Below are 25297 nucleotides of genomic sequence, written 5' to 3' on the forward strand. Positions count from 1 at the left end.
CGTGGCCCGTGTCGCGGGGGGCGTGGCCGGGGGCGTGTCCCCCGCAGGGGGCGGGGCCGGCGCTCGCCATCTTGGCGCGGAGCGGCCGCGCCCGGCTCGGCCCCGGCGCTCGGCCCGGGGCGGGCGCTGCCCCGCCCGGCATGCGGGGCCCGGCGGCCGCCCGGGAGCTGCTGGACGACGCGGACAACGAGGAGGACGTGTCGGGTAGGCGGCGGCGGGCGGGAGGCACGGGCGGGGCAGTGGCATCGCTGCCCGGCTCGGTCCGGCCGTGCCACGGGCGATCCGCGCTCCCCGGACCAGCGGGGGCTGTGCCGGGTCCTCCCCAGTAGGTGGTTTTTTCCCCCCGAGCGGTGCCTGGGGGCGGGCTGGTCCCCCGGGCTGGGCTTGATGCAGCGATGCCCGCCCTGCCAGACCTAAACCAGCACAGAGTGAGTCAGAGAATCATGGAATCACAGGGTGATTCTGGTTGGGAGGGATCTTAAAGACCATCCAGTTCCACCCCACTGCAATGGGCAGGGACACCCTTCCCTAGAGCAGGTTGCTTCAAGCCCCAGCCAGCCTGGTCTTGAACACTTCCAGGGATGGAGCATCCACAGCTTCTCTGGACAGCCTGTGCCAGGGTCTCACAAAAGTCGAGTGAGCGATATGTCCTGACGGCTCCGAGGTGGTGCTGTATGAGCTCAGAAATTAAAAATAAAGACACAGGCCCAAAGCCGTGTGGAGACTGGCTGGGCTGCTGGGATGCACCGGGTTTGGGGAGATAATGACAGGAAGGGGAGGTGTGTGCTAGCATCAGTGCCTCTGCCCAGGGCCGGGTCCCTGAGCTGGTGTGAGCAGCCCAGAACAACCTGGGAGCTGTGGCACCCTGGCACCCATTTTCCACATGGATCCTTCCTCTCCTCCACTCACTGCGTTTTTGTGAGCTCTGCCTGGGGATCGGAAAGGTAAAAGCCGAGTGCTCCCCCAGTGTCTGCAGGCCCAGGTTAGCAGGAGCAGCAGCACACGGGGTGTGCCCGTGCCCATCTCCCAAGCGCGCAGTGTAGGCTGACCACACCTCCGTGCTGGCTGTGAGTGGCAGGAGGATCTGGGCATGGGAAGAGCTGGGGCTGGTGCTGCTGGGCAGGACCCTCGAGGGGCACCAGCGGGGCAGCTGCCAGCGTGAGGGTCTGCAGGAGAGGCCACAGAGCTCCGTGTCTCGTGGCCTGAAGCTGCTGCTCAGGTGTGTTCCTCTGATGGTGAGCACAGTGTCCTGTGCCTGTGCAGTCTGCCCACGTGAGCTGTCCCTTTTGTCCCCAGAAGAAGATGATGGGGTGCTGGAAGGATTGGATGAGTTTTTTACAGAAGACCAAGTTGTGGTACCGAAAAAGAAGAAATCCAAGAAGCTGAAAGATGGCAAGGCTGCCAAAATCAAGAGGAGGAAGAAGGAGGTAACACTGCATTTTCTCACACTGGGCTGGGGCTCCTCAGCTGTGGGGCAGAGGCAGCAGCTCAGAGTGCTGCTGGCAAGCACCTCTTGGGTCTCTGTGGATGGAAAGAAGGGTCATTATCAGGGTTTTCCCTCACTGTGCAGGTACTCTCCCAGCCCTGGGAGATGACCCAGCACCAGGGCATGGTGCCTCTTGCCCAGCTTAACTGCTCGGGGGTGGCAGTGGTCTCTGGGGAACAGCTGGGGAGAAAAGGGACCTCCATGCCTCCTGGCAGTGATGCAGGCGCCTGCCCCACAGGAGCAGCTTGGCTCTCATGAGTACATTGGTACCTGCAGCGGTACTGTCCAGCCCCTTGTGTTGAGTTCCTCCTGCCCATACCACAGTTCAGCATCCAGGGGACAGCAGTAAATCTTGCTGATGTGTGCTGCACCAGCACAGCATCTGGGGCTCATGTTCCCAAGGAAGGAGATGCAAACCACGACGCTGGGACATGATTGGGGCAGAGCTTGGAGGTTTCTGTGGATACTGGTATTGGCCACACTCATTCCAGGTGTTTGCAAGTGAGATAGTCCAGGGGCCTCCAGGGCTTGGCACGTGGAAGGACTCTTGGGCCTTCTGTAGGAAAACAAAGGTGAGGATTTGTGTCCTCGAGGGTCAGGCCCTGAGGCTGCACTGGAGGTGTGCTGCTGGGTGGAGAAGGCTGACTGGCACTGCTCCCAGAGCCGTGTTGTGCCACATGGGCTCTGCCTCTCACTGTCCTATGCCCAGACAGTGTTGGATGTGAGGACAGGAGCAGACATCTTGTGTGCTGGCCCTTTTCCTGCCTAAATGCAGACAGGCTGCTGGGAAGAAAGGGCGAGTAGTGACGGTTCCTCAGCCCCCTACTTCCCCTGCTGTGGCTGGGGAGAAGTCGCTCATCCAGCACAACGGGGCATGCCCTCCTCTTGCCAAGGCGGGGCTGGGTGTTGCTGATCTTCCCAAGAGAGCTGTAAACAGATCTGCTGGATGAGGTATCACATTGAAGTGCATGTGGTATGGGTAGGAGTGTGATGAACTGCTGGTTTAAAGGCAGGTGATTCCATCCTGCACTGTCTCTTGCAGAAGTCATGGCCCTGAGGAAGCTTGTTCCCATCGTGGCCATGGTGATGTTCTCTTTCTGCAGCTACCACACAAAGCTGGCTGGGGCTCTCTGCTCCCTCTACTTCTCCCATCATTAGGCACAGTTTTTTCCCTTTACTGTTTTCTGAGAGGGGGAAAATAAAAATAAAACACAACTCCAAGGTGTTTTCACCTCTGCCCCTTTGCTGTCACTGCTGACCTGCCTGAGCCCTGCAGCTGTGTGTGCAGCTTCTGCTGAGCTTGGCTGCTGCTGCGCTGGGGGTGGGGAGGAAATAACAGGCTGAGAGCACTCCTGTTTATTAATTAATGCCTTGTGTGGGCAGCTCTAACCAACCTCGGTTCCACCTGTGGCCGACTGTCCCCTCATCTGTCAAATCCAGGGAGAAGCTGGTGCTGGAGCTGTTGGCACGAAGCAGCACCTAGGCTGCCCTTGGGGTCAGAGGGTAAAAGATAGAGGACCTTGAATGGGGCTTCCTTTTCCTGAACTTCTCAAGAGTTTTGGGGGCAGATGAGCCTTCCTCCTGCTAGAGGCGGGTGGGAGTGACGTGCAAGCCTTGGTGTGAGGCCAGTGCCTGTGCCCGCTGCAGTCGCCGGGCGCTATGGGGGCGCGGGGCAGGAGCGGTGCCACGCCGCACTGCCGCGGGAATTCGCCGGCTCCAGCCGCAGTGGAGCTCGCGGCGCCGCAGGAATCGGTGCTGCAACCCCCCGGAAAAAAATCCGCGCGGAACAGCCGGGCTGTGGTTGGAACCTCAGCGCAGGCAGATGAAGGTCCTTGGCAGGGAAGGCAGCGGAGAGGGAGATTCAACCTGTACTGCAGCAGTTCCCATGGAAACCAATTATCCTGTGCCCAATTCCAGCTGTTCCTAACCCCGCTGAAGGAGAGGCGCGGGCTGCTCCGAGCCGGGAGGGACCGGCCGGCCGCGATGGCCGCCGAGCCCCGGCAGCCCTGGGGATCAGCGCCCGGGGCCGGGGCGGTGGCTCCGGGCAGGAGGGGCCGGGGGCAGGAGGGGCGGAGGGAACCGGGATCGGGCCCGGGAAGGGCTGGCGGGGCCGGGCGCTGTCCGCTGTGCTGGCGGGGGTCCGTCCCTCCCGCCGAGCCCGCGTGCTTCTCGGTATTCCCGAGGGACGGGATGGCATCTAGAGGGACCTGGACAAGCGCGAGGAGGGGAACCTCATGCGGTTCAACAAAACCAAGTGCAGGTGCTGCACCTGGATCGCGGCAACCCCCGGTATCAATCCCGGCTGGGGATGAGCAGATCGAGAGCAGACCGGCTGAAAGGACTTGGGGGTGCTGGTTGGTGAGAGGCTGGACATGCCCTGGCCATGTGTGTTGGCAGCCCGGGAAGTCACCTGAGTGCGCTGCCCAGCAGGCGGCCACGTTCCCTGGGATGGTAATTCTGTTACCGTCAGTGTTGTGGTCATGATCTCTCCCAGAAATAAACAGAAATACCCCCTGAGCAGTCCCGGCTCTTCCAGCACAGTATAGCCATCGGAGCCTGCTCCTTTCTGACTGTCGGGAAGCAGAGTGCATCCATCTGCTGGAGATGGGAGGTTTCATGTGGCAGGGAGGGTTTGTGGGAGGAGAGCGAAGTGGGGGCAGGCTTGTTCTTCACTGCCCCTTCCTGTTTTAGGGGAGCAATGATGAAATGTCAGAAAATGAAGAGGAGATCGTGGAGAAATCAGAAAGTGAAGGGAGTGACTATTCTCCCAACAAAAAGAAGAAGAAAAAACTGAAAGACAAGAAGGAGAAAAAGCCAAAACGGAAGAAGAAGGATGAAGAGGAGGATGACAATGAGGATGGAAGTCTAAAGGTACAAATTACTCCTTTACTCTGAGCTGGTGCTAGTGCCTAAAGCCAGGCTTGGACAAGAGGAATTGGGAGTTTCATGAGAAGCTTGCCCTAGGTTTGGCAAGGATGAGATTGCAGGTGAATGACTGGCAGAGGAGAAGTTGTGTTTCCTTGGTGCTTATCTCATGTGCAGGGAGAAATTGAGTCTCTTGGAGCTGTGAAACCTGCCAAGGCCTTGTATAGTGCTACATGGTGGGGAGCATTTGCATGGTGCCACGTTAATTTGTTTCTTGGGACTGCATGAAGCATTAGTTTGTTAAGCACTTGCATGTGGTGTTTCATAAATCCCAGAAACAAATCCCTGCATATCACTGACTAGGGAGATATGGAACACGTGAGAGACCCAGCCTTGTGCTGCTCATCTGCAGAGCTGTGGCTGTTTGCGTTAATGATGACTCTCTGAATCTCCAGGAGCCCAAGAGCTCAGCCCAGCTCATGGAGGAATGGGGCCTCGATGACGTAGATTACGTTTTCTCAGAAGAGGATTATCATACTCTGACGAATTACAAGGCTTTCAGCCAGTTCCTCAGGTAGGGGACTGTGGACCTGGTGGTTGAGGTTTGGGCATTGCTCAGTCAGGAGATGAAGTTGTGAAGTCAATTCTGCATCGCCAGCTCCTTGTTGCTTCTTCCTCCCAGCTCAGTCCTCAGAACTCCATTTACTTGCAGGATTAACTGGAAACAGCTGAAGCATTTGTCTCTCCTGCTCTTCAAAGCCCAATATTTTGTGTGTGCTTATTTGAAAAGTTTGATGAGAAAAACAGAGTGTTAATGAATTTCTGCTTGTACCATGAGCCTTTCAGAGCACAGCAGGTATTTCAGGGAAGGGCAGTCTCTGAGGAGGTTTAGGTGTGCCCCCCCTTGCATATGTTTGCTTAAGGAAGCTCTGGTTTCTGCTGCCTCCCCATGAAACTGCTGCTGGGAGGCACTGCTGCCACGTCTCTTGGGCTGAAGCACCAGCAAGGGAGGGCAGGAGCAGACACACAACACAACGCTGCTGTTAACACGTGGTTCTCCCTCTCCCCTGCCCTGCAGGCCTCTGATTGCCAAGAAGAACCCCAAGATCCCCATGTCCAAGATGATGACGGTGCTCGGTGCCAAGTGGCGAGAGTTCAGTGCCAACAACCCCTTCAAGGGCAGCTCGGCGGCGGCGGCTGCGGCAGCTGTGGCTGCAGCTGTGGAGACTGTCACCATCGCCCCGGCGCTCCCCGCCAGCCCCCAGCACTCTGCCCTGCCCACCGTCGTCAGGAAGGCCAAGACCAAGGAGGGGAAGGGTGGGTGCCACTTTTGGGGGGCTGCTCTTGCCGGCGATGTGCGGCTGCTGCTTTGCCAGCAGAGCAAACTTTAGCAAACTAGGGGGAAACGGGGTGCCAGAGGGGTGTCTGCAGCTCCCGTTGCCCTTGCAGAGGTCCTTGAGAGGCATGTGGTTCATGAACCATGGCAGATTGAGCCTCTGGGTTTGCTGGATGTTTGGCAGTTTCTGGCAATTAATTCAGCTGAGCGGTAGTGGGAAAGGGAGGGATCTCCCTTTGTGCCATGTTCTGCCTTGGGAAGTTGCGGTTTCGCTGTGCTGGGGGGTGATTTGGGTGGCGATTGAGTACCAAGCAAGTTTTCAATTTGTCCAGGTCCAGGTGTGCGGAAGAAAATCAAGGGCTCCAAAGATGGGAAGAAAAAAGGGAAGGGGAAAAAGATGGCAGGCTTGAAATTCCGATTTGGAGGAATCCCCAGCAAAAGGAAAAAGGGCTCCTCTGTAAGTTTGCGGGGCTTTGGGTCTGGGAAGGAAGTGCTGGGATAAGCTCTTGTTGGGGATGGCACAGCCACCCTGTGTCGGGGGTGTCACAGCCTCATTCGTGCCCCTCTGTGGGGCACCAGGCCCTGATCAGCACGTTCACTTGCAGCCGTGTCCAGGCTCAGATTTGTGAGACTCGTGTCTGGCCACAATTTTTGCTACAATCACACGACCCTGTTTACTTTCAGCAGTGCGGGTGGTAATGCCATCATTTCAGATTTCATTTGCAAAGGAATTCTTCAGGGCTTGCACTGCAGCTGAACCGTACATCACAGAGAATTCTGGGATGCTCTAATTGCATTAGCAGGGCCTGCCCATGGGCAGCTGGAGTCCCGTGGCATCGCCTGGGATGCTGGAGCTGCCCAGCCAGAACGCACCGAGCTCTTCTCAACGCACCAGTATGGGGCATGTTTCAAGGAATTAACAGCATTTTAAAGAATAATTTCCTTAGATAACTAGTGGCTGGGGGTGGGGCTCTTCTAGGTGTTGATAATATTGGTCAAACCCCCTTAGTTCACTGTGTTGCAGCTCCTGCTCTAGTTCCCATAACACAACCTGTTTGCAAGCGCCTCTCTGCGTTGAAGGCTGAAGTGCAGGAGCCACTCGTTGCTGCAGGTTTTCAATCATGTATCACAAAAAATTCATCCCGTGCTCTAGATCCACACATTCACCTTCCAGAGAGTCACAAAGAGCTCGGGCTGCCTCCTGCAGCTGGAGCCTGAGCACCTGGTTAGGAGTGTGCAGGCTGGGAATTTGCATGCTTGAGTCTCCTGAATAAGAATTCAGATGTATTATTTTGTTTTGACTCCATGGAATGCTGGGCCTGTTTGACTCCTTTCACGTTTTGGGAATGCCAAGTATGAAGGCCTGCACGCATGGACGCAGGAGGGCTGGCATAGCTGAAATGGGTGTCGAGAGAGAGAGAGAGGGAGCAGAGAGTTCTGCCAAGTACTGGAAAAAGGGGCCTTTGGATGCACTGGGTGGGAGTATAGGGTTGTTCCTATCCAGGAGAGCACAGTCCCAGCAGTGGAATGACAGCTGGGATGCCAGCACTTGGACTGGGTGTGCTTTGCTTTTTCCCTCTGCAGAGCGAAGAGGAGGAACGGGAAGAATCTGACTTTGACAGCGCCAGCATCAACAGCTCCTCCATGCGCTCTGAGTGCTCGGCTGGCCTGGGGAAGAGAGGGAAGAAGAGGAAAAAGAAAAAGAGGAGTAGGCCATCCTTTGTACTCTGTTCCTATTCTCTTTGGATTTGCCTGTTCAGATGGTGCTTCCCTGGCCCGTGCAGCTCCGGGCTGTGTCTGGCACTGGCTCGGTGGGACAGGATGTGCCTGTGCCTGTCTGTGTGAGTGGCGTGTGAGGTGCTCTCTTGGTGTCCAGGCCCTGCTGCTGGTGCGCTTGTGCCTGCAAGGAAGTTTCAGAATTTGTGGGGTTTCCAGGGAAGTGATTTTCTGAGGAACAGCCCCTGGAGAGCTGTGGCTTGTGGCAAGCTCCCAGCAGAGCAGGGCAGGCTGTGGGTGAGACCGTGTGAAGATGGGAATGTTTTGTCTGGGTGAGGTGTGCAGTCAGGCAGAGGCAGGTGGTAGAGCTGTGGTAGTGATGCAGGGACAGGGAGGCGTGTGAACCATGGTGGAAAGGATCTGTCAGGATCTGCCAGCGGCTGTGTGACCACATTTGTGTGTGTGTCCCTTCATCCCTTCTCGGGTGGATGCTGTACCACAGCACCTCTGTCCTCGTGCTGCTCTGGAGAGCAGCCCCCTGTGCTGAGCACGTTGCCTTTCTGTCTTGTGTCCTTGTTTGGGATGAGATGTTTCAGATCCAGGCGCATCCTTTGGCTTCCTAGCTTTTCTGATGGATTTTTGCTTCCAAGAAATGGAAGGGTGGCTTCTGGGCTGGGGTTGAGAGTTAGGGTGTGACACTGGCCAGCCTCCCCATTGGTCAGCGAGGCTGGGTTGGCTGGCTGGCCCCATGTCTTGTGTGTGAAGGGCACTGCTTGTGGCTTGTTGCCCTTGTGAGGGCCCTGGTGCTGGAGGTAGGCAGCTCCTGCTGCGTGCTGGAGGAGTGGAAGGTCGGAGTTCCGTGCCAGGAGTTTGTGGCAGAGCTGGGAATTGAGATGAGCCATTCCGGCACTTGCAAGGCCTTGTTCCTCTCCTCCTTGTGCCATCCATGCTGTGTTGAGAGTGCTCCTGCCTCTGTGCCAGGAGCCCCGAGGAAGAGCAGAGTAGTCCCAGGAGAGGAGTCCTGTCCTTGGCCGTGTCACCCTTGCATGGTGCGTTTGCAGCTGGTGCTGGTGCCTGGGGAGGTTTCTCTGACCGGCCTCCCTTGCAACCTCTCCAGGTTCTGGCATTCTCCATTGAGAGCCTGAAGGAACCAAAGGATGATACAGTGTGGAGAGAGAAAGAGAGACAGAGGTGAGATGATGCTGTGTGCAAAGGTGAACTGTGGTGCTGAGGGACAGAGAGGTAGTGGGAATTAACAGGAGGGGTCTGAGGTGAAACGCTGTCCTTATTTCCTTAACTGTATGGTAGAGGAGCAAGTGTCGCGTTCCCTCCGGGAGAGCCGGCTGCTCTGCCACCCCTCTGACTGTCACCTGTCCCTTGCTTGCAGGCGAAGAGGGAGACGGGTACGAGACGGACCACCAGGACTACTGTGAGGTGTGCCAGCAGGGCGGGGAGATCATCCTGTGCGACACCTGCCCCCGTGCCTACCACCTGGTCTGCCTGGACCCCGAGCTGGAGAAGGCCCCTGAGGGCAAGTGGAGCTGCCCCCACTGTGTGAGTGGGGTCGGGGCCCCGTGGGAGTGGGTGGCCTGCTGGTGGAAACTCTCGGTGTTACACTGGCTGTGCTTCTCCAGGAGAAGGAGGGCATCCAGTGGGAGCCAAAGGAGGAGGAGGAGGAGGAAGAGGATGGTGGCGAGGAGGAGGAGGATGACCACATGGAGTTCTGCCGGGTCTGTAAGGACGGAGGGGAGCTGCTGTGCTGTGACACCTGCCCATCCTCCTACCACCTCCACTGCCTGAACCCGCCGCTGCCAGAGATCCCAAACGGTGAATGGCTCTGCCCACGCTGTACAGTGAGTGTTACTAGCATTCCCATTCCTTGCTCTGTCCCTGCTCCCACACCTGCCTGGCCTGCCAGTGGCTCTTGTGGCTGCTGCTGCCCCTCACAGCCTTGCCCCAGGGTTGGCCTCCTGCCCTCTGTTCCAAACCCCTCCCTGAGGAGTGTCGCTGACAGGCGCTTGTGCCTGAGGTCCCAGGGTGTCTCTGGTAGGCTCTGCTGCCACTGTGGTCTCCCTGTGGGTATTGCTGGCTGGCAGCTTCCTGGCCTGGTTCCTGATGGGACCTCAAGCCTTGTTTGATATGTGGCCTAAGGAGAGGGGCCTTTTCTGCCTGGTGGCAAGACCTGTCCCCATGGGGGATGCAGAAGTGTCACAGACACTTCTCAGGCACCCTGTGCTGGCTGCCGTCTACTCGGCATTGAGGGGCCCCTTCTGCCCCCCAGTTCCCTGCTCTAGCTCCCCTGGCCCCTGACAGGGTCTCACCTTAAACTCGGTACTCTTGCCTGTTTGCTTCTGTATCCCCAGTGCCCTCCCTTGAAGGGCAAAGTCCAACGCATCCTGCACTGGGCCTGGAAGGAGCCACCGGCTGCCCCGCTCCCACCTGTGCTGCCCGCCGCGGACCCGGAGCTGGCTCTGCCCCCGCCCAAGGTGCTGGAGGGGATCCCGGAGCGCGAGTTCTTTGTGAAGTGGGCAGGCCTCTCCTACTGGCACTGCTCCTGGGTCAAGGAGCTGCAGGTGAGCCCACGTGGCATCGGTATAGAGCCCCTGCCTGGCCCTCTGCCCCACCGCCCACGGGCTGAGCGTGGCTCCCTCCTGCTGCAGCTGGAGCTGTACCACACCGTGATGTACCGCAACTACCAACGGAAGAATGACATGGATGAGCCACCAGCCTTCGACTACGGCTCTGGGGACGAGGACAGCCAGAGGGAGAAGCGGAAGAACAAGGACCCCCAGTATGCCAAGATGGAGGAGCGGTTCTACCGCTATGGCATCAAGCCTGAGTGGATGATGATCCACCGCATCCTGAACCACAGGTGAGGAGCCTGTGAGCCAGCCTTCTGCAGGGCCAAAACCTTGGGCTGGTGGAATTTCAGCCTCTGGCTTGTGCTGAGGTCTCTGTTGCCTTGGAGGTTTGCTCCAGGGGCGAAGCTGAGGCTGGAAGGGGATCCATGCTGCCTTGTTTTCATTTCTGCTATGTTGCACATTAAAAATAGAGTTATAGCCAATTTTCCCAAAGGTAGATGCACAGTGTTGTTCCACTCTTCCCAGTCATACTGTTTGGGTCCCGTTAGAGCCTAATTATTCTGTAAATTCTGATGCTGATGGGGACGGTGCTGAGGGGAAGAGTTGGAGCATGTGGCCAACTCCCTTACAGAACCTTTACACTGACGTTTCTTTGCTGTGGAAGAAATTCCCTGTGAATGAAGTGTGCTGCGCAGATGGGCTGTGCATCGAGTGGCTGGAGACATGTTTTTTTGAATTTCTTCATTTCAAGTGGCAGCTTGCTTGAAGTATCAAGCAGTAGCAGCAGCTCTGCTTGAAGGCTGCATGGCAGGAAAGAACTAAAGCTGCCTGTCTGATTTTCGTGTGAGCTTTATCTTGTCCACTAACAAGGCAGCAGGTTTCCCTGTAGGCACATAGTCAGACTTGGAAGTGGGTTTATTCTGATTGTAGTGTAAGCAGAACTTCCTAGAGCGGTGAATGCTGCAGGCGAGAGGGGAAGCACTGGTATCCATCCAGGCCTGGTGAAACAGGGAAATGAGGTTTGTCCAGTGGAATGGAAAAGCAGCCTGTAAAGCTTAATGGTTTGACACACTCACAGATGAATAGGCGTTTCTGCTGGAAGTGTCGATACTTCATGTTTTCTACCTCAGCTTGGATGTCCTGGCCTGTAGGTGAAAGCAGAGGATGAAGCATCCAGCTCTGTGGAAGCAGGTCATGGTGAGCTGCTCCTGGGGGCCGGTGTGGCATTCACTGATCAGCTTTCTGTGCCCTGCGTTACAGCTTTGATAAAAAGGGAGACATCCATTACCTGATCAAGTGGAAGGACCTGCCCTATGACCAGTGCACCTGGGAGATCGATGACATAGACATCCCCTACTACGAGAACCTCAAACTCCTCTACTGGAACCACAGGTATGAGCCCATGGGCAGTGGAGCTGGGGGAGCCGGGCAGAGCCAGGGCAGCCTGAGTGGGTGTTTGGGACAAGGGGGACACAGAGGTGCCCCTCTTTTTGAGCACACTGGCACTGCTCGCAGCGACTTCTCTTCAAAGAGCAGTGGCCCAGCACTGAGGAAGGCTGGCCCTCCTGATGTGCCATTTCAGGGCTGCTGGGCAATCCCACCTGCTCTTTTCCAGCCTGTGCTCCCCTTCCCTTGTGTGTGCACTGCTGTGACATTCATGGTCTCCATGGCCCTGCTGCCTGTCTGCTTTGGGGGAAAGCCACAGTACTCTGAGTTTGCTGTTCTTCATTCTGGAGACTGTTGTGTGGACTGTTGGGAGGGGAAAATCAATGCCCTGTGAATGCCCGTGCTAAATGGGCCAGAAGAGCTCCTGTGGGGAGAGGGGCAGTGGAGTGTGGGAGGTGTTTCTGTCCCTCGGCTCGGAGCTGAGAGAACAGTCACCTCCTGCCCTCCCTGACGTGTGCTGGCTGTCCCAGGGAGCTGATGCTGGGGGAGGACACACGCCCTCTGAAGAAGCTGAACAAGAAAGGGAAAAAGCTGAAAGAGGAGAAGCTGGAAAAGCCTCCAGAAACACCTCTTGTGGATGTGAGTGAGTGGTGGGGACAGCATGGCAGCATGGGACCCCAGAGGGAGGGTGGGCTGTCTGCTGTTGTCCTGTGATGTTTTCCTCCTCTGGTTCCTTTGGGGACCCAGTTTGTTTTCACTGAAAATTCTGGGGTGGAGTTACTGTGAGGAGCCCGTGGGGCTGGGCTGTGCCAGGGACCGTGTCTGTGTCTCCTTTGGAGCTGTTGGATGTTACAAAGCTAAAGAGGGATGTGCTTGGGTGCAGGGGAAGGAGGGGCAGGTGGTTCTCAGTGCTCTGTGCCGTGGCTCTCCTTTCAGCCTACGGTGAAGTTTGACAAGCAGCCGTGGTACATCGATGCCACAGGAGGCACGCTGCACCCTTACCAGCTGGAAGGGCTGAACTGGCTGAGGTTCTCCTGGGCACAAGGGACAGATACAATCCTGGCTGATGAGATGGGGCTGGGGAAGACGGTGCAGACCATTGTGTTCTTGTACTCCCTGTACAAGGAGGTGAGTGGAGCGCCCAGCAGTCCCCGAGGTGGCTGAGAGCTGCTGGGCACGGGGAGAGCAGCCTGGGCTCTGTCTCCCTGAGCAGGGCCACTCGAAAGGGCCGTACCTAGTCAGTGCCCCCCTCTCCACCATCATCAACTGGGAGCGTGAGTTTGAGATGTGGGCACCTGATTTCTACGTCGTGACCTACACGGGGGACAAGGAGAGCCGGTCGGTGATCCGGGAAAATGAGTTTTCTTTTGAAGACAACGCCATACGGAGTGGGAAGAAGGTCTTCCGGATGAAGGTGGGAGCTGAGTCTGTGGCTGCCCCATTGCTTTACCTGTCAGTAAGAAGGGGAGAGGAGAATTTGACCTGGAGAGGGAGGCTGGTTAGGTCCCTGCTCAGCTGTGTCCCACGGAGGGAAGCTGGCATTGTTTACAAATGCATGAGATTTGTGATGAGCTTTACAGATTCCTGCCAGAGCTTTCTAATTTCTGTAGTCTCCTGCTTGGTTCTTGTGTTTGGGTGTTCTGCTGGCATGACTTGGCCCTGCTGTGGGCTCTGTGCCAGACAGTGCAGCCCCTCTCACCTTGGGTCATGTGCAGCAGCAGTGAAGGTGGAGGCTGTCCTGTTCCCTGCTCTCTTATCCCAGCTTTTCTCTCCCTCTGCTCCTCCAGAAGGAAGCCCAGATCAAGTTCCATGTCTTGCTCACGTCGTATGAGCTGATCACCATTGACCAGGCTGTGCTGGGCTCCATAGAGTGGGCCTGTCTGGTGGTGGATGAAGCACACAGGCTGAAGAACAACCAGTCCAAAGTAGGTGGCAGGCATTTGTGAGTGATTTTTTTTTTTCTCTCTTTAACATTCTCTGGCATTACAAGCCCTTCAGCAGCAGGAGAGGCAGACAGTCCTTGGACAGGCTGTAGTGGAAGGGAATTGATCCCTCTCCTTCCTCTCCCCTTTACCTGAGGCTCAATGCAGCTTCCAGCCCCTGGGACATTCACACTGTCCCTGGTGCAGGAGGAGGCAAGTGGTGTGACCCAGGGACACCCAGGATTGCTGCCTGTGCTCAGTGGGAGTGGCTGGGAGCAGGACATGCTGCACCCTGTCCTGCATGCCCAGCGTGGGGGTCACTGCTCAGTCTCCATGTGCAGCCTGCAGAGTTCCACAGTGACACGTTGGTTCCTTGCAGTCCTTGTCACCCAAATTCATTTCTTTTCCAGTTCTTTAGAGTACTGAATAGCTACAAGATCGATTACAAGCTGCTTCTCACAGGGACTCCGCTTCAGAACAACCTGGAAGAGCTCTTCCACCTGCTCAATTTCCTGACTCCAGAGAGGTTTAAGTAAGTTGCACTTACCTGGGCCATCGGGGTGGCTCCTCGCTCTGGCTTTGGTGCAGGCACATGAGCATTATCTCCTCACGTGCCTCGAGAGCTCTGCCCTGGCTTTTAAGTCATAAAGCAGCAGATCCCTTCGCTCTCACGTGCCCCTGTCGCTCAGCGCCATGGGGGTCTGGCTGCTTCCACAGCAACCTGGAGGGGTTCCTGGAGGAGTTTGCAGACATCTCAAAGGAGGACCAGATCAAAAAGCTCCATGACCTGCTGGGTCCCCACATGCTGCGGCGGCTCAAGGCCGATGTGTTCAAGAACATGCCGGCCAAGACGGAGCTGATCGTGCGAGTGGAGCTGAGCCAGATGCAGAAGTGAGTGATTCCAGTGCATTCCCCAGGGGTGTCTGGCTTCCCCTGACATGGTGAGGTGTTAGTGGGGATTGAGGGGTCAGAGGCACCCTGCTGGCTTGGGGCCTGCTGCAGGAAGAGTGGGAGTGCTTTGTGTCTCACCAAGGAGTGTGTTCCACGTGGTTAAACAGGCCTCTGTGCAGTCCTGGGGACATTGCAGGCTGGCAGTGTGGCTCTGCTGGTTCTGGGGGCACGGAGAAAACACTGGGGCTGAACCCCCTTCTCCCTTTCCCGGCACCAGGACATGGCCTGTGCTGCTCGTGTGCCTGGGTCAGCCTGGAGCGTCGCTGCTGCCCCAGCTCTGGTTGTGCCAGGCTGACCTGTTCAGCTTCAGCGGCATCTCCTGCAGCTCAGGGCACCTGCAGGAAGGGCCTGTCGCTTCTTCCCAGTGTGGTGGGCAGGAGGGCTTGGCTGGCACCCAGCAGAGGTGCGTGGTGGAGGTGCTGTGCCCCCCACTCCATCCCACTGTTAGGGCTGTGACTCCCCCAGAGCACATAGCCCTGGGTGCTGAATTGCTTTTAAAACCCTCCAAATGTCCCTTTTGCATCTCCAGTGACGCTAGGGGGGTTTAATTCAGTGCCCTCCTGTTTGTGCCAGTCCCACACCTGCCCCAGCTGGCACGGTGTCTGTCCCATCCCCTCTCCTGCAGGAAGTACTACAAATTCATACTGACGAGGAACTTCGAAGCCCTGAATTCGAAAGGTGGTGGGAACCAGGTCTCACTGCTCAACATCATGATGGACCTGAAGAAGTGCTGCAATCACCCATACCTGTTCCCTGTGGCAGCTGTGGTACGTCCCCTGCCTTTGCACCCTGGGACATGTCTCAGGCTGTTGGGTGGTGGCTGCTTCCATGACCCTGCTTTGATTAATGCTGTGGGTTTCCGTGAGAGCGGTTTCATACAAGGGCTTTGTTTTGGAAATGCAAGTGAAGTTCTCCATGAGGTTAACATGGGTTGTCCTTGTGGGCACTGACCACGCTGCCTTCACAGGAGGCCCCGGTGCTGCCCAATGGATCTTATGACGGGAATTCTTTGGTCAAATCTTCTGGGAAACTGATGCTGCTCCAAAAGATGCTGAAGAAGTTACGGGATGGGGGTCACAGAGTTCTGATCTTCTCGCAGGTGAGAGCAGGGAGAGAGAATAATAAATACATTTTTTTTAAGGAATTTTTAAAAATTATGTATGGGAAATTTGTGCTGGGAACAGAGAGAGATAGGTGGAATAGCTGGTGGCAGCTTCTCCCCCAGGCAGCCATGGCAGTAACGGTGGAAGGGCCGTGTCCCAGCTCGCTCCTGAGGGAATGCCTGTCGTGTTTAAGAGCTCTGTTAGCTGGGGATAGAAAGGAGACAACAGTCACGAGGCTTCTCTTTGGGGAGGGACAGTCAGACACGATTCCTTCCTGCTGGCAGAGTTGCCTGTAGAAGACGAGATGCCAGTGTTGCTCCTCTGGCAGCTGCCTGTTGGCTGTGCTTGCTTTGCTGACCACGCTGTGCCACCACCACCGTGGCTGCAGGCAAGGACCATGCCAGGGCAGGGCAGGTCCCCAGGGGAGACAGGGGGGTTTGGCCATGCAGACCCTCTCATGCTGAGGTTGCCTTGTCCTGTAGATGACAAAGATGCTGGATTTGCTGGAGGATTTCCTGGAGTATGAAGGCTACAAGTACGAGCGGATCGATGGGGGCATCACCGGCGGCCTGCGCCAGGAGGCCATCGACAGGTTCAATGGTACTTGCCTTCCTGCCTTTCTGAGGGGTGGGCATGGGGGGGATGGCAGTGTGTGGCCAGCAGCAGGTTGTCTGCCAGTGGCCAGAGCTTGTGGAACACTCACAGGTTTGGCTTCCTGGGCACAGTGGGGGCTGCTCGTATTGTGCTGTTAAGCCCTTGAGTTGGTTCCCACAAGGAACCCTGAGTGTGCCAGCAGCTGTTCAGCTGGAGGGGCTCCTGCCTTTCCCTTCAAGACTTCAGCAGATGACAGAGCTTCCCCTTTGCTCTGCAGCTGGGTTCTGCAGTGCTTGGTTCCCAGGGAGCGATGTGTTTTCACTCCTTGCCACCCCTGCCTCCTGCTTGTCAGCTTCGAGTGCCATTCTGTCCCTCCAAAACGGTGCTGCTCCTCTCTGTGAGCCGTGCTCCTTTCTGTCTCACCTGTTCCCACCTCTGGGTTTGTCGTTCTCAGCTCCTGGGGCTCAGCAGTTCTGCTTCCTCCTCTCCACCCGCGCCGGTGGTCTGGGCATAAACCTTGCTACGGCCGACACTGTCATTATTTATGATTCTGACTGGAATCCCCACAATGACATCCAGGTTTCTGACTTTCCCTTTTCCTTCCTGTGTAGTAAGTACCTCTCTGGCTCTGCCCTCTCTTTGCACACCCTTACTGGGATTTCAGTATCTTCTCTGGAGAGCTGCTGACACTTTCTGCTGTGTTTGTGGGTGTTTCTGCTCAGCAGCCCCCTTCCTGCACCCTGTGGCCTCACCCCAGCCACTCTGCAGTCTAGGGGAGACCTGACACATAAAACTGGCTCTCCCTGTGACATTCTCACTTCTTCCTCATACTTGTCCTCAAATGGGTGCCCCTCATGCAGCTTGGAGGGTGAGAAGCACGGCCCTCTTGTCCAGCTGGCCCGGTGCCACCCTCGCCAGCTCCATCCTCTGCCCACAGGCGTTCAGCAGAGCTCACCGCATCGGGCAGAACAAGAAGGTGATGATTTACCGCTTCGTGACCAGGGCCTCTGTGGAGGAGCGCATCACCCAGGTGGCCAAAAGGAAGATGATGCTCACCCACCTGGTGGTCCGCCCGGGGCTCGGCTCCAAGTCGGGCTCCATGACCAAGCAAGAGCTGGACGACATCCTCAAGTTTGGGACAGAAGAACTCTTCAAGGATGATGTGGAGGGTGAGGTGGGAATGCTCTGTGTGAGGCAGGGCCCTCTCTGATCTGCTGGGGCTCACTCTCCTCTCCCTGTGCCACAGGCATGGTGTCTCAGGGACAGCGGATTGCCGTGCCAGATGCTGTTACCCCTTTCTCGGACACGCTCTCAACAAAAGGGGGTGCAGCAACTCCTGGCATGAAAAAAAAGCATGGTGGCACCCCACCAGGTGTGTAACTCTTCCTTGCTGGGATGACTCGTCCCCCTCCCTGTCCCCTCACCTCACCTGAGCTTGCCTGGCTCAGGAGTGGACTGTCCAGCACCCTGATCTGCGCTGCCATTCCCCTCGCTTTGGTCTCCAGGTGACAATAAGGATGTGGATGACAGCAGTGTGATCCACTACGATGATGCTGCCATCTCTAAGCTTTTGGACCGAAACCAGGATGCGACTGACGACACGGAGCTGCAGAACATGAATGAGTATCTCAGCTCCTTTAAAGTGGCTCAGTATGTTGTGAGAGAAGAGGACGGTGTGGTAATGTGATCAGTATCACGTCTTACAATCACCCCTTTGTACATCCCTCCGTGTTCCCTCTGCTGCCTCTCCTGTCCCTGCGAGCGCTCGGCACGGGGCAGGACCCTCCCTGCTCTCTCTCTGTGACTGCTCGAGCCCCTTGTCTCTGGCTCTGCAGGAGGAGGTGGAACGTGAGATCATCAAGCAAGAGGAGAATGTGGACCCTGACTACTGGGAGAAGCTGCTGCGGCACCACTACGAGCAGCAGCAGGAAGATCTGGCCAGGAACCTGGGGAAAGGGAAGAGAATCCGCAAGCAGGTCAACTACAATGACACATCACAGGAGGACCAAGGTATGGCCACAGATGCTCAGCTCCTGGCTAGGCTCATGGGACAGAGCTGTCACTTGGTGCCTCTCTGCAGCTGGTAGATTGCCTGGATCTGTACTTCCCAGATTCCTAAACTTTCCAATGTAGAATTTTTCAAAGATTTTTTCTTTTCCTTTGTTGGTCTGTAAACTCTGGTTTTGCTGGAAGAGTCTAGGAAAGAGATGTCTGTGGGCAAAATACTTCAAATTGGGTTTTTGCTGCATAACAGAATGCTAATTCTGTAAAACCTGAGGACATGATTTCCTGTTGCTCTGTCCCCCTCTCCTGCTGCCTGGCAGTGAATGCGTGTCATACCCACAAGCAGGCTCTGACCTGTCTAGCACATCCCTCCCAGGCAGGGTCTTCTAACCTGGCCTCCCTTGTGCTCTGCAGAGTGGCAGGACGAGCTCTCTGACAACCAGTCAGAGTATTCCATTGGCTCTGAGGATGAGGACGAAGACTTTGAAGAGAGGCCAGAAGGCCAGAGTGAGTTGATGTGTTTGATACTCCCTGGGATTTGGAAGCATCAGGAATGTCTGGGTTGGAGGGACTGGTGTGCCCAGGGCCTCTGTTGAGGGGACTGTGTCCCTGCTTTCTATCAGGTGAGGAGCTTTCCAGGGCAGGGAAGGCAGCCAGCTTCTTCCTTGGCCTCTGCAGGACTGTGGTCTGGTCCGCCACAAGGACCAGGCATGGTTCCCCCCCTGCCTGGGAAGGGCAGAGGAGTGTCCTCGCCTAGGGAGTGGCTGGAAGGGACCCTGCAGCCTGGGCAGGTGGCTCTGGCAGGTTCTGCTCCCATCGGGAGGGAGGGCAGGAAGCCTGGGGCACATGAGGTGTCTTTCCTTGCTGCCTGGCCCTTCCATCACTGAGGCTGCTTGGCTGTAGGTGGCAGAAGACAATCCCGGAGACAGCTGAAGACTGACAGAGACAAACCTCTACCTCCTTTGCTGGCAAGAGTTGGGGGGAACATCGAGGTGAGCCCCAGCCTCAGCCAGAGCGTGGCCAATGCTGTCCTGTCCGGGCTGCCTGCTGGCTGGATCCATCTGTGCTGAATCACTGGGATGTTAGTCCTGGTCCAGCAATGCCTGTCACAGCTGTGAGGCTCCAGGATGCCACATGCTGCTGAGGCCACTCTGTGATCCCAGTGATAACCTTCGCTTCCTGCAGGTTCTGGGCTTCAACGCCCGGCAGCGCAAGGCGTTCCTGAATGCCATCATGCGCTGGGGAATGCCGCCCCAGGATGCCTTCAACTCCCACTGGCTGGTCCGGGATCTGCGAGGGAAGAGCGAGAAGGAGTTCAGGTATGGAGGTCCTGGCAGGCAGGCAGGGTGGGGAGCCTGCACCCCTTCACTGTGGGCTCTTCTTGAGGAGGCAGTGTCTTGTTTCATCGAGATGGCGTCTCTTGTTCTCTTCCTGGGTGTGAGACTTCCCTCACCCATGGGTGACAGGGACCATGGGCGTGCTGGGTTGAGCGGGGAGGCCGCGGGCCAGGACTGAGATCTGGCTTCCCTGGCAGGGCGTACGTCTCTCTCTTCATGAGACACTTGTGTGAGCCCGGGGCAGACGGTGCCGAAACCTTTGCGGACGGCGTTCCCCGGGAAGGGCTGTCGCGCCAGCACGTGCTGACTCGCATCGGGGTCATGTCACTAGTAAGGAAGAAGGTGGGTGAGTAAGATTATGAATGGGCCATTTCAGGAATGTTCTGGAGACTTTTCCCAGTTGGGTGGGTGCAGCAGTCCTGCCACTTGGTCACTCTGGATGAGCAGCCTGGACATGCCCACTCCATGGCAGCAGCTGGGAATGTCCCTGCTCTGTTTGACCTGATGATGTGTGTCTGGCCCAGGTCCAGGAGTTCGAGCATGTCAATGGGAAGTACAGCACCCCAGACCTGGTTCTTGAGGGCCCGGAGAGCAAGAGATCCAGTGAGGTTGTGTCTTCAGATCCCAACACGCCTGTCCCGGCCAGCCCAGCACACACACACACGGGACCAGGGGCCCTTGCAGGTATCCAGGGGGTTGTGGCTGGGGTCTGGCTTGGGAGGGAGCTGGATGAAGACACTAGAAGGTTTTGCAGGTGCTTGGCCCATCAGGCCCTGTTCAACAACTTCTTGGCTTTGCTCTTCCTACAGACAAAATAGAAGCACAACTGGGGTTCCATGAGGAAAAGGACCCGGTGGAGCAGAAGCCCAGAAAGGTGATTGACAGCCAGGTGAGGTGGCTTTGTTCAGCATCTCCTCCAGGAAGCTTCCCCTGGTCTGCCTGGGAACTTGGGGTGCTCCCTAGGGAAGGGAGGGCTGCTGATCTGGAATGGGTGCTTGGCATTTAGGTGCCTGCAAGTGCCGAGGTGGAGAGCGAAGAGCACCCGGAGAGCTGTGACAGCAAGGAGAGGCCAAGGGAAGAGAAGCAAGAGGATTGTGAAAAGGCTGAGCCTTCTTCTGAGCCCCTGGTGAAAGGTGAGGCTGTGGCTCTTCTCTGTGTCGCTATGGGAAACCTGAATGTTACAAAGTCCTGCAGAAATTCTTGAAAAAACAGGTTGTAAATTGCATGAAATGGTGATCTCGGGGGGCATTCGTTTCTCCAGATGTCTCAAGGAAGAGTGAAAACTAAATACATTTATTTGATAAAATGCAGAAGAATGTTCTGTTTGAAGTTTTTTAGCGCCTTGGACATACAAACAATACAGTTACTTTACCCTAAAAGGGAAAGTCTGTCTGGATAAGTAGGTTGTTCCCTGCAGAGCATTTTCCATGTCAAGCATTTCTTGTAGGCCTGTTCCCTCCTGCCGACGAGGGGATTCAAGAGCAAGAGAAGCCTTTGGAGAAGGCGGAGTTGAGCAGCAGCCCAGGGAAGGGGGAGGATAAAGAAGTCAAACCAGGTGAGGCATGAGGCTTTGGAGAGAGAAGAGTGGGAAGAATTCCGGGAATGAGGCTGGTGCCTGGCACAGTGACAGAGTGTGCCCACAGGATGGTGGCAGTGATGCCATCAGCAGCAGCAGCGCTTGTGCTCAGGAGCCGTGAGTGGGAACAAGACCCTCTTGGGGTGGGCTCTGCCTGTGCTAACAATGGGACCTGCTGGGAGGGGTTGGTGGCTTTTGCAGCAGTGACTGGCTGTTGATGGGGCAGGGGTGGCACCAGTGTGTCTGGCGGTGGAGCACAGTTAGACAGGGCCAATTCCTTGTGTTTGCCAAGCAGAGGATGGCAAGGAGGAGGAGAAGGAGCAAAGTGATGCCCAGCAAAATGGTGACAAAGAGGAAGAGGAGGAAGGAAAGAAGGATGACAGAAACATGAACTTCAGATTCATGTTCAACATTGCCGACGGTGGCTTCACAGGTAAGAGTGAGAGATGAGGTGTTGGCCTCTCCTGCAAAGCTGCTGCAGAGGCTCTGAACCTGTCCAAGGAATGTGACCCTTATCATGGGCCATGGATGGGCTGGTGCTTTGCTGGCAGCAGCAGAGCTGGGTCTGCACTGTGCCTGTGGCCCTGGGAGGTTCCATCGCTCGCCCTGCCCGCATGCTGTGCGTTGACCCGCAGCCCGGCTGCCTGATCAGGCTGTCTCCCTTCTGCTTCTGCTTCCACAGAGCTGCACACGCTGTGGCAGAACGAGGAGAGGGCTGCCATGTCCTCTGGCAAGATCTATGACATCTGGCACCGCCGACACGACTACTGGCTGTTGGCAGGAATTGTCACGTACCCTTTGACCAGGCAGAGCAGGAGGCAGTGAAGCGAGAGAGGCCTCTCTGGGGTGTGGGAGCTGGGCTGGCGCTGCAGTAATGAGCAGGGAGGGGGCTTGGGGCCATGGTGTCGCTGTGGGGTGGTGGGCAGGCTGTTGGCTGGCTGGTTCTGCCCTTGACACTTCCCCCACACCAGTCATGGCTATGCCCGCTGGCAGGACATCCAGAATGACCCACGCTACGTGATCCTCAATGAGCCCTTCAAGTCGGAGATACACAAGGGGAACTACCTCGAGATGAAGAACAAGTTCCTTGCCCGGCGGTTCAAGGTGAGTGGCAGGTGAGGGCTGGTGAGTCCTTACTGGTGGGAGGACCAGAGCGGTGCCCCGAAGGCTGGAGGGGGTTTGCGCCTTCTGTGAGTGAAGTGGGGAGTGGACTTTGTGAGGGGCTCCGTGGTTTATTGGTTTATAGTGGGGCGGGGTCTGGTCCTGAGTCCTTCCCTTCCTGTACCTCCCAGTTGCTGGAGCAGGCCCTGGTGATCGAGGAGCAGCTGCGGAGGGCGGCGTACCTCAACATGACCCAAGACCCCAGTCACCCGGCCATGGCGCTCAACGCGCGGCTGGCAGAAGTGGAGTGCCTTGCCGAGAGCCACCAGCACCTCTCCAAAGAGTCCCTGGCTGGGAACAAGCCTGCCAACGCTGTCCTGCACAAGGGTGCGTGCCTGCAGGGCTGGGGGAGTCTGCCCTGAGGCTAGGAAGGGTTCCCCACCCTGACCTGGGGAGCCTGGCCTGGAGGTGTCCCCAGTTTGTGTTCCTTCAGCCAGGAGCTGCCTGCTCCTCTCAGCTTGCTGGGTCTGGCAGGCGTCCCCCCAAGTACCTCCTGCTTTACTTGCAGTGTTGAACCAGCTCGAGGAGCTGCTGAGTGACATGAAGGCTGATGTGACACGCTTGCCCTCTATGCTGTCCCGCATCCCGCCCGTGGCCGCCCGGCTGCAGATGTCAGAGCGGAGCATCCTCAGCCGCCTGGCCACCCGTGGAGGGGATCCAGCTGCCCAGGTCTGTGGGGGCACAGAGCCCCTCACTGTGATGGTCATGGTCAGGTCAGGGCTGCAGGTCCATGTCTTTTCTCCCTCCTTGCCTCCCCAGGGCTCCTTTGGCTCCTCCCAGATCTTCAACAACAACTTTGGGCCAAATTTCCGTGGTCCTGGGCCAGGTGGGATTGTCAACTACAGCCAGATGCCTCTGGGACCCTATGTGACTGGTAGGTTGGGGTTTTACTCTTGGGCAGAGAAATTCAGAGGGTGGATTTGGGCTGTCCAGAAGTGCTGCCAAAGGACAGTAGTGAGCAAGGTGTTTCCTCTGTCACCACAGATATTTAGCAGTTCCCACGATTTTCCCCTGCAGCTCCCACTCCTAGCCGAGGTAAGGCTGTGCTTCCCGCTCTCTGTGCTCCATTTGCTGGGGAACGTGAAGGGGTGGGGGGTAAATTGGAGGCTCCATTTTGCACTGCCCCTCCAGTGCCAGTGTCTGGCTGTGGCCTCTGACTCGAGCAGCCGCAGTGGAGGTGGGAGCAGATCCTTCCTGCAGCCCTTCCCAGGTGCCCGAGGGGTTGGCATGTGGGGAGGGTCCAGATTTGGCTGATGGGTAGCCCTCCCCTCTTCTCCCAGCAGCCCTGGGGGACAGTCCCCTGTCCCTGGCCATGAGCCGCTGTCGCCAGAGGTCGGTGGGGAAATTGTGCCAGTGTTGCCTGCGTGGAAGACAAGCTGCCGCCGGCGCTGCCGGGCTGTCCCGCTCCCGCTTCAAGTGTGCTTCGCCTGCTGCGGCCCCCGTGGGAGCGGTGGGGCCGGGGTTTTGTGTCCGTGTACATTTTTTGCACTTTCTTATTGAAGACTTGAAGAGTTTGGGCAAGGTGGGTGGAGGGGAGGGAGGGAGGGAGGGCTGGAGTTGCGGTGTTTGTCTGGTTGTGTTGGCACGTTTGGGGGTGAGGGGAAGCCACTGCTGCCATGTCCCAGCCGGCTGTGCTCCCCAGCTTCCCCCTAAGGGCTGTCTCTGCATCCTTGTGGTGTTGGAGCAAACCCACGCCTGCTGCTGCCCCGCTGGAATCCCGGGCACTGCTGTGGTGTGGCTGGGGGTCCACATGTGCCGGGCTTGGGGCAGGCAGATGGAGGGGATGTGGGTGGGACAGAGGGGACAGCTGGAACTGGGATGGGGATACCTCGAGCGTGGTGACACCGGCAGCTGTAAGCAACGCCCCTGCATCCGCTTCGTGCTCTGTGCGTCCCGGTTTCTGTTCTGTGTTTTAATAAATCCTTTGGGAAGGATGCAGTGGAGTCTGGCAGGGGAAGGGATGGTGGGGCAGCCTTGGTGGGGCCTGGCCACGGTCTTGGTACCCCTGTTGTCCTGCACACGTGTCCACACACACACAGACGTGTCCACAGACACAGATGTCTACACACACACACACGTACGCAGATGTGTGCGTGTCCACACACGTGTCCACGCACACATGGACACAGACATGAGAATGTCATGAGATACTGTAATCTCTGCATGAGTGCACATACATGTGCATATGTCTGTCACCCCCATACATGTATGTACCTCTTCATCTATAGCATGTGTAGATCTGTGTACACACACGTGTAGATATACACAGAACTGTAAGTTTTAGATCTATATGTGTGCATATAAATCTTTATGTGAGTATACGTGGCTATAAATACCAATTTATTTAGGTACTGCTATGTGGGTGTGTATCTGCATACACATCTGTATATTATACGTCTGTATAATGTATTTGTGGTTTTAATACGCGTGTATTTATGTACATACATACTTGTGTGTATGTAGACACAGCTCTGGGTAGATAACAGATATATAGGTCTATATGTGGTATGGGTGTATAGATATATATTTACAGAGGTGTATATACACATACATGTGTCTGTGTATGTACAAATACACATAAATGTGTATTTGTAATTTGAACATATGCACATGCATACACATACATGTGTAGATATATCTATATATCTACACATCTCTATATCTCCATATCTGTATCTCTGTATGGCTATATAGGTGTATTGGTCTGTGTGTATATGTACAGACACGTATGTATTTGTAATGTTTATATATTTCTACATAAGGGTAGATGTAGGTAAAGGTGTATAGCTGTCCTAGACAGTATACATGTGTATATACACACAGACACATACGTATTTGTCATTTCACACATATAGATGAGTGTATATGTTTCTGTTTGCTTACAAACATTGATGTTCTGTAGACAGATGTACATGTATAGATAAAGCTGTATAGGTATAGCTGCAGGTAAATCCATGTACCTAAAGGTGTAGGGGTGTGGATGTGGGAGGTGTGCACGCAGACTCTGAACCATATACAGAGGGGAGCTCTGATGTCATGAGTGGGTCAGGAGAGACCCTCCTGTGTTTGTACACACATGTTTATGGTGGGGCTGTAGCTGCAGCCGTGGCTACAGAGCAGATAAACACACGTGCACTGTGCACAGAGCACACACACATTTCACAGACCTCTCACAGTGCTCTCACAGTGCACACAGCTCACACATGAAGTGCACAGAGCTCTCACAGTGAGCAGGGCTCACACACGCACGGTGCAGAGCTCACAGAGTGCAAAGAGCT

General features: G+C 56.2%; 1 protein-coding gene across 4 annotated transcripts; it reads left to right on the plus strand.

Annotated features, from left to right (window-relative positions):
- Positions 1 to 108: 108 nt before the first annotated feature.
- Positions 109 to 23953, plus strand: CHD5 (chromodomain helicase DNA binding protein 5). 4 transcript variants are annotated; one of them, XM_039563891.1, is made up of 42 exons: positions 109 to 204; positions 1297 to 1427; positions 4178 to 4357; positions 4807 to 4925; positions 5430 to 5668; positions 6020 to 6144; positions 7272 to 7395; positions 8791 to 8957; positions 9038 to 9256; positions 9767 to 9976; positions 10064 to 10275; positions 11246 to 11377; positions 11902 to 12010; positions 12308 to 12499; positions 12585 to 12785; positions 13159 to 13296; positions 13704 to 13825; positions 14011 to 14184; positions 14870 to 15011; positions 15212 to 15343; positions 15830 to 15947; positions 16396 to 16520; positions 16879 to 17110; positions 17188 to 17313; positions 17447 to 17619; positions 17777 to 17951; positions 18360 to 18452; positions 18849 to 18937; positions 19131 to 19264; positions 19480 to 19624; positions 19807 to 19966; positions 20092 to 20171; positions 20289 to 20415; positions 20730 to 20837; positions 21154 to 21291; positions 21541 to 21649; positions 21830 to 21962; positions 22151 to 22346; positions 22528 to 22688; positions 22779 to 22893; positions 23004 to 23054; positions 23300 to 23953. In XM_039563891.1, the coding sequence occupies exons 1-41, from the start codon at positions 141 to 143 to the stop codon at positions 23009 to 23011; spliced, it is 5877 nt and encodes a 1958-aa protein (XP_039419825.1). In that variant the 5' UTR covers positions 109 to 140; the 3' UTR covers positions 23012 to 23054; positions 23300 to 23953. The 4 variants fall into 4 exon arrangements, with proteins under 4 accessions (XP_039419825.1, XP_039419824.1, XP_039419826.1 ...); XM_039563890.1 differs by having other exon boundaries at positions 23303 to 23953; XM_039563892.1 differs by having other exon boundaries at positions 1300 to 1427; positions 23303 to 23953.
- Positions 23954 to 25297: the final 1344 nt, after the last annotated feature.

Source organism: Corvus cornix, chromosome 21 (genome assembly GCF_000738735.6).
Source record: "Corvus cornix cornix isolate S_Up_H32 chromosome 21, ASM73873v5, whole genome shotgun sequence".
NCBI lineage: Eukaryota > Metazoa > Chordata > Aves > Passeriformes > Corvidae > Corvus > Corvus cornix.

What these genes read in the sequence shown, in the direction of transcription:
- CHD5 (XM_039563891.1), top strand. Translation starts at nt 141, where the DNA reads ATGCGGGGCCCGGCGGCCGCCCGGGAGCTGCTGGACGACGCGGACAAC. An exon ending in CACCGCATCCTGAACCACAG is followed by an intron (nt 10,276 to 11,245) that starts GTGAGGAGCCTG and finishes CCTGCGTTACAG; the next exon opens with CTTTGATAAAAAGGGAGACA. An exon ending in GGCCATCGACAGGTTCAATG is followed by an intron (nt 15,948 to 16,395) that starts GTACTTGCCTTC and finishes TGTCGTTCTCAG; the next exon opens with CTCCTGGGGCTCAGCAGTTC.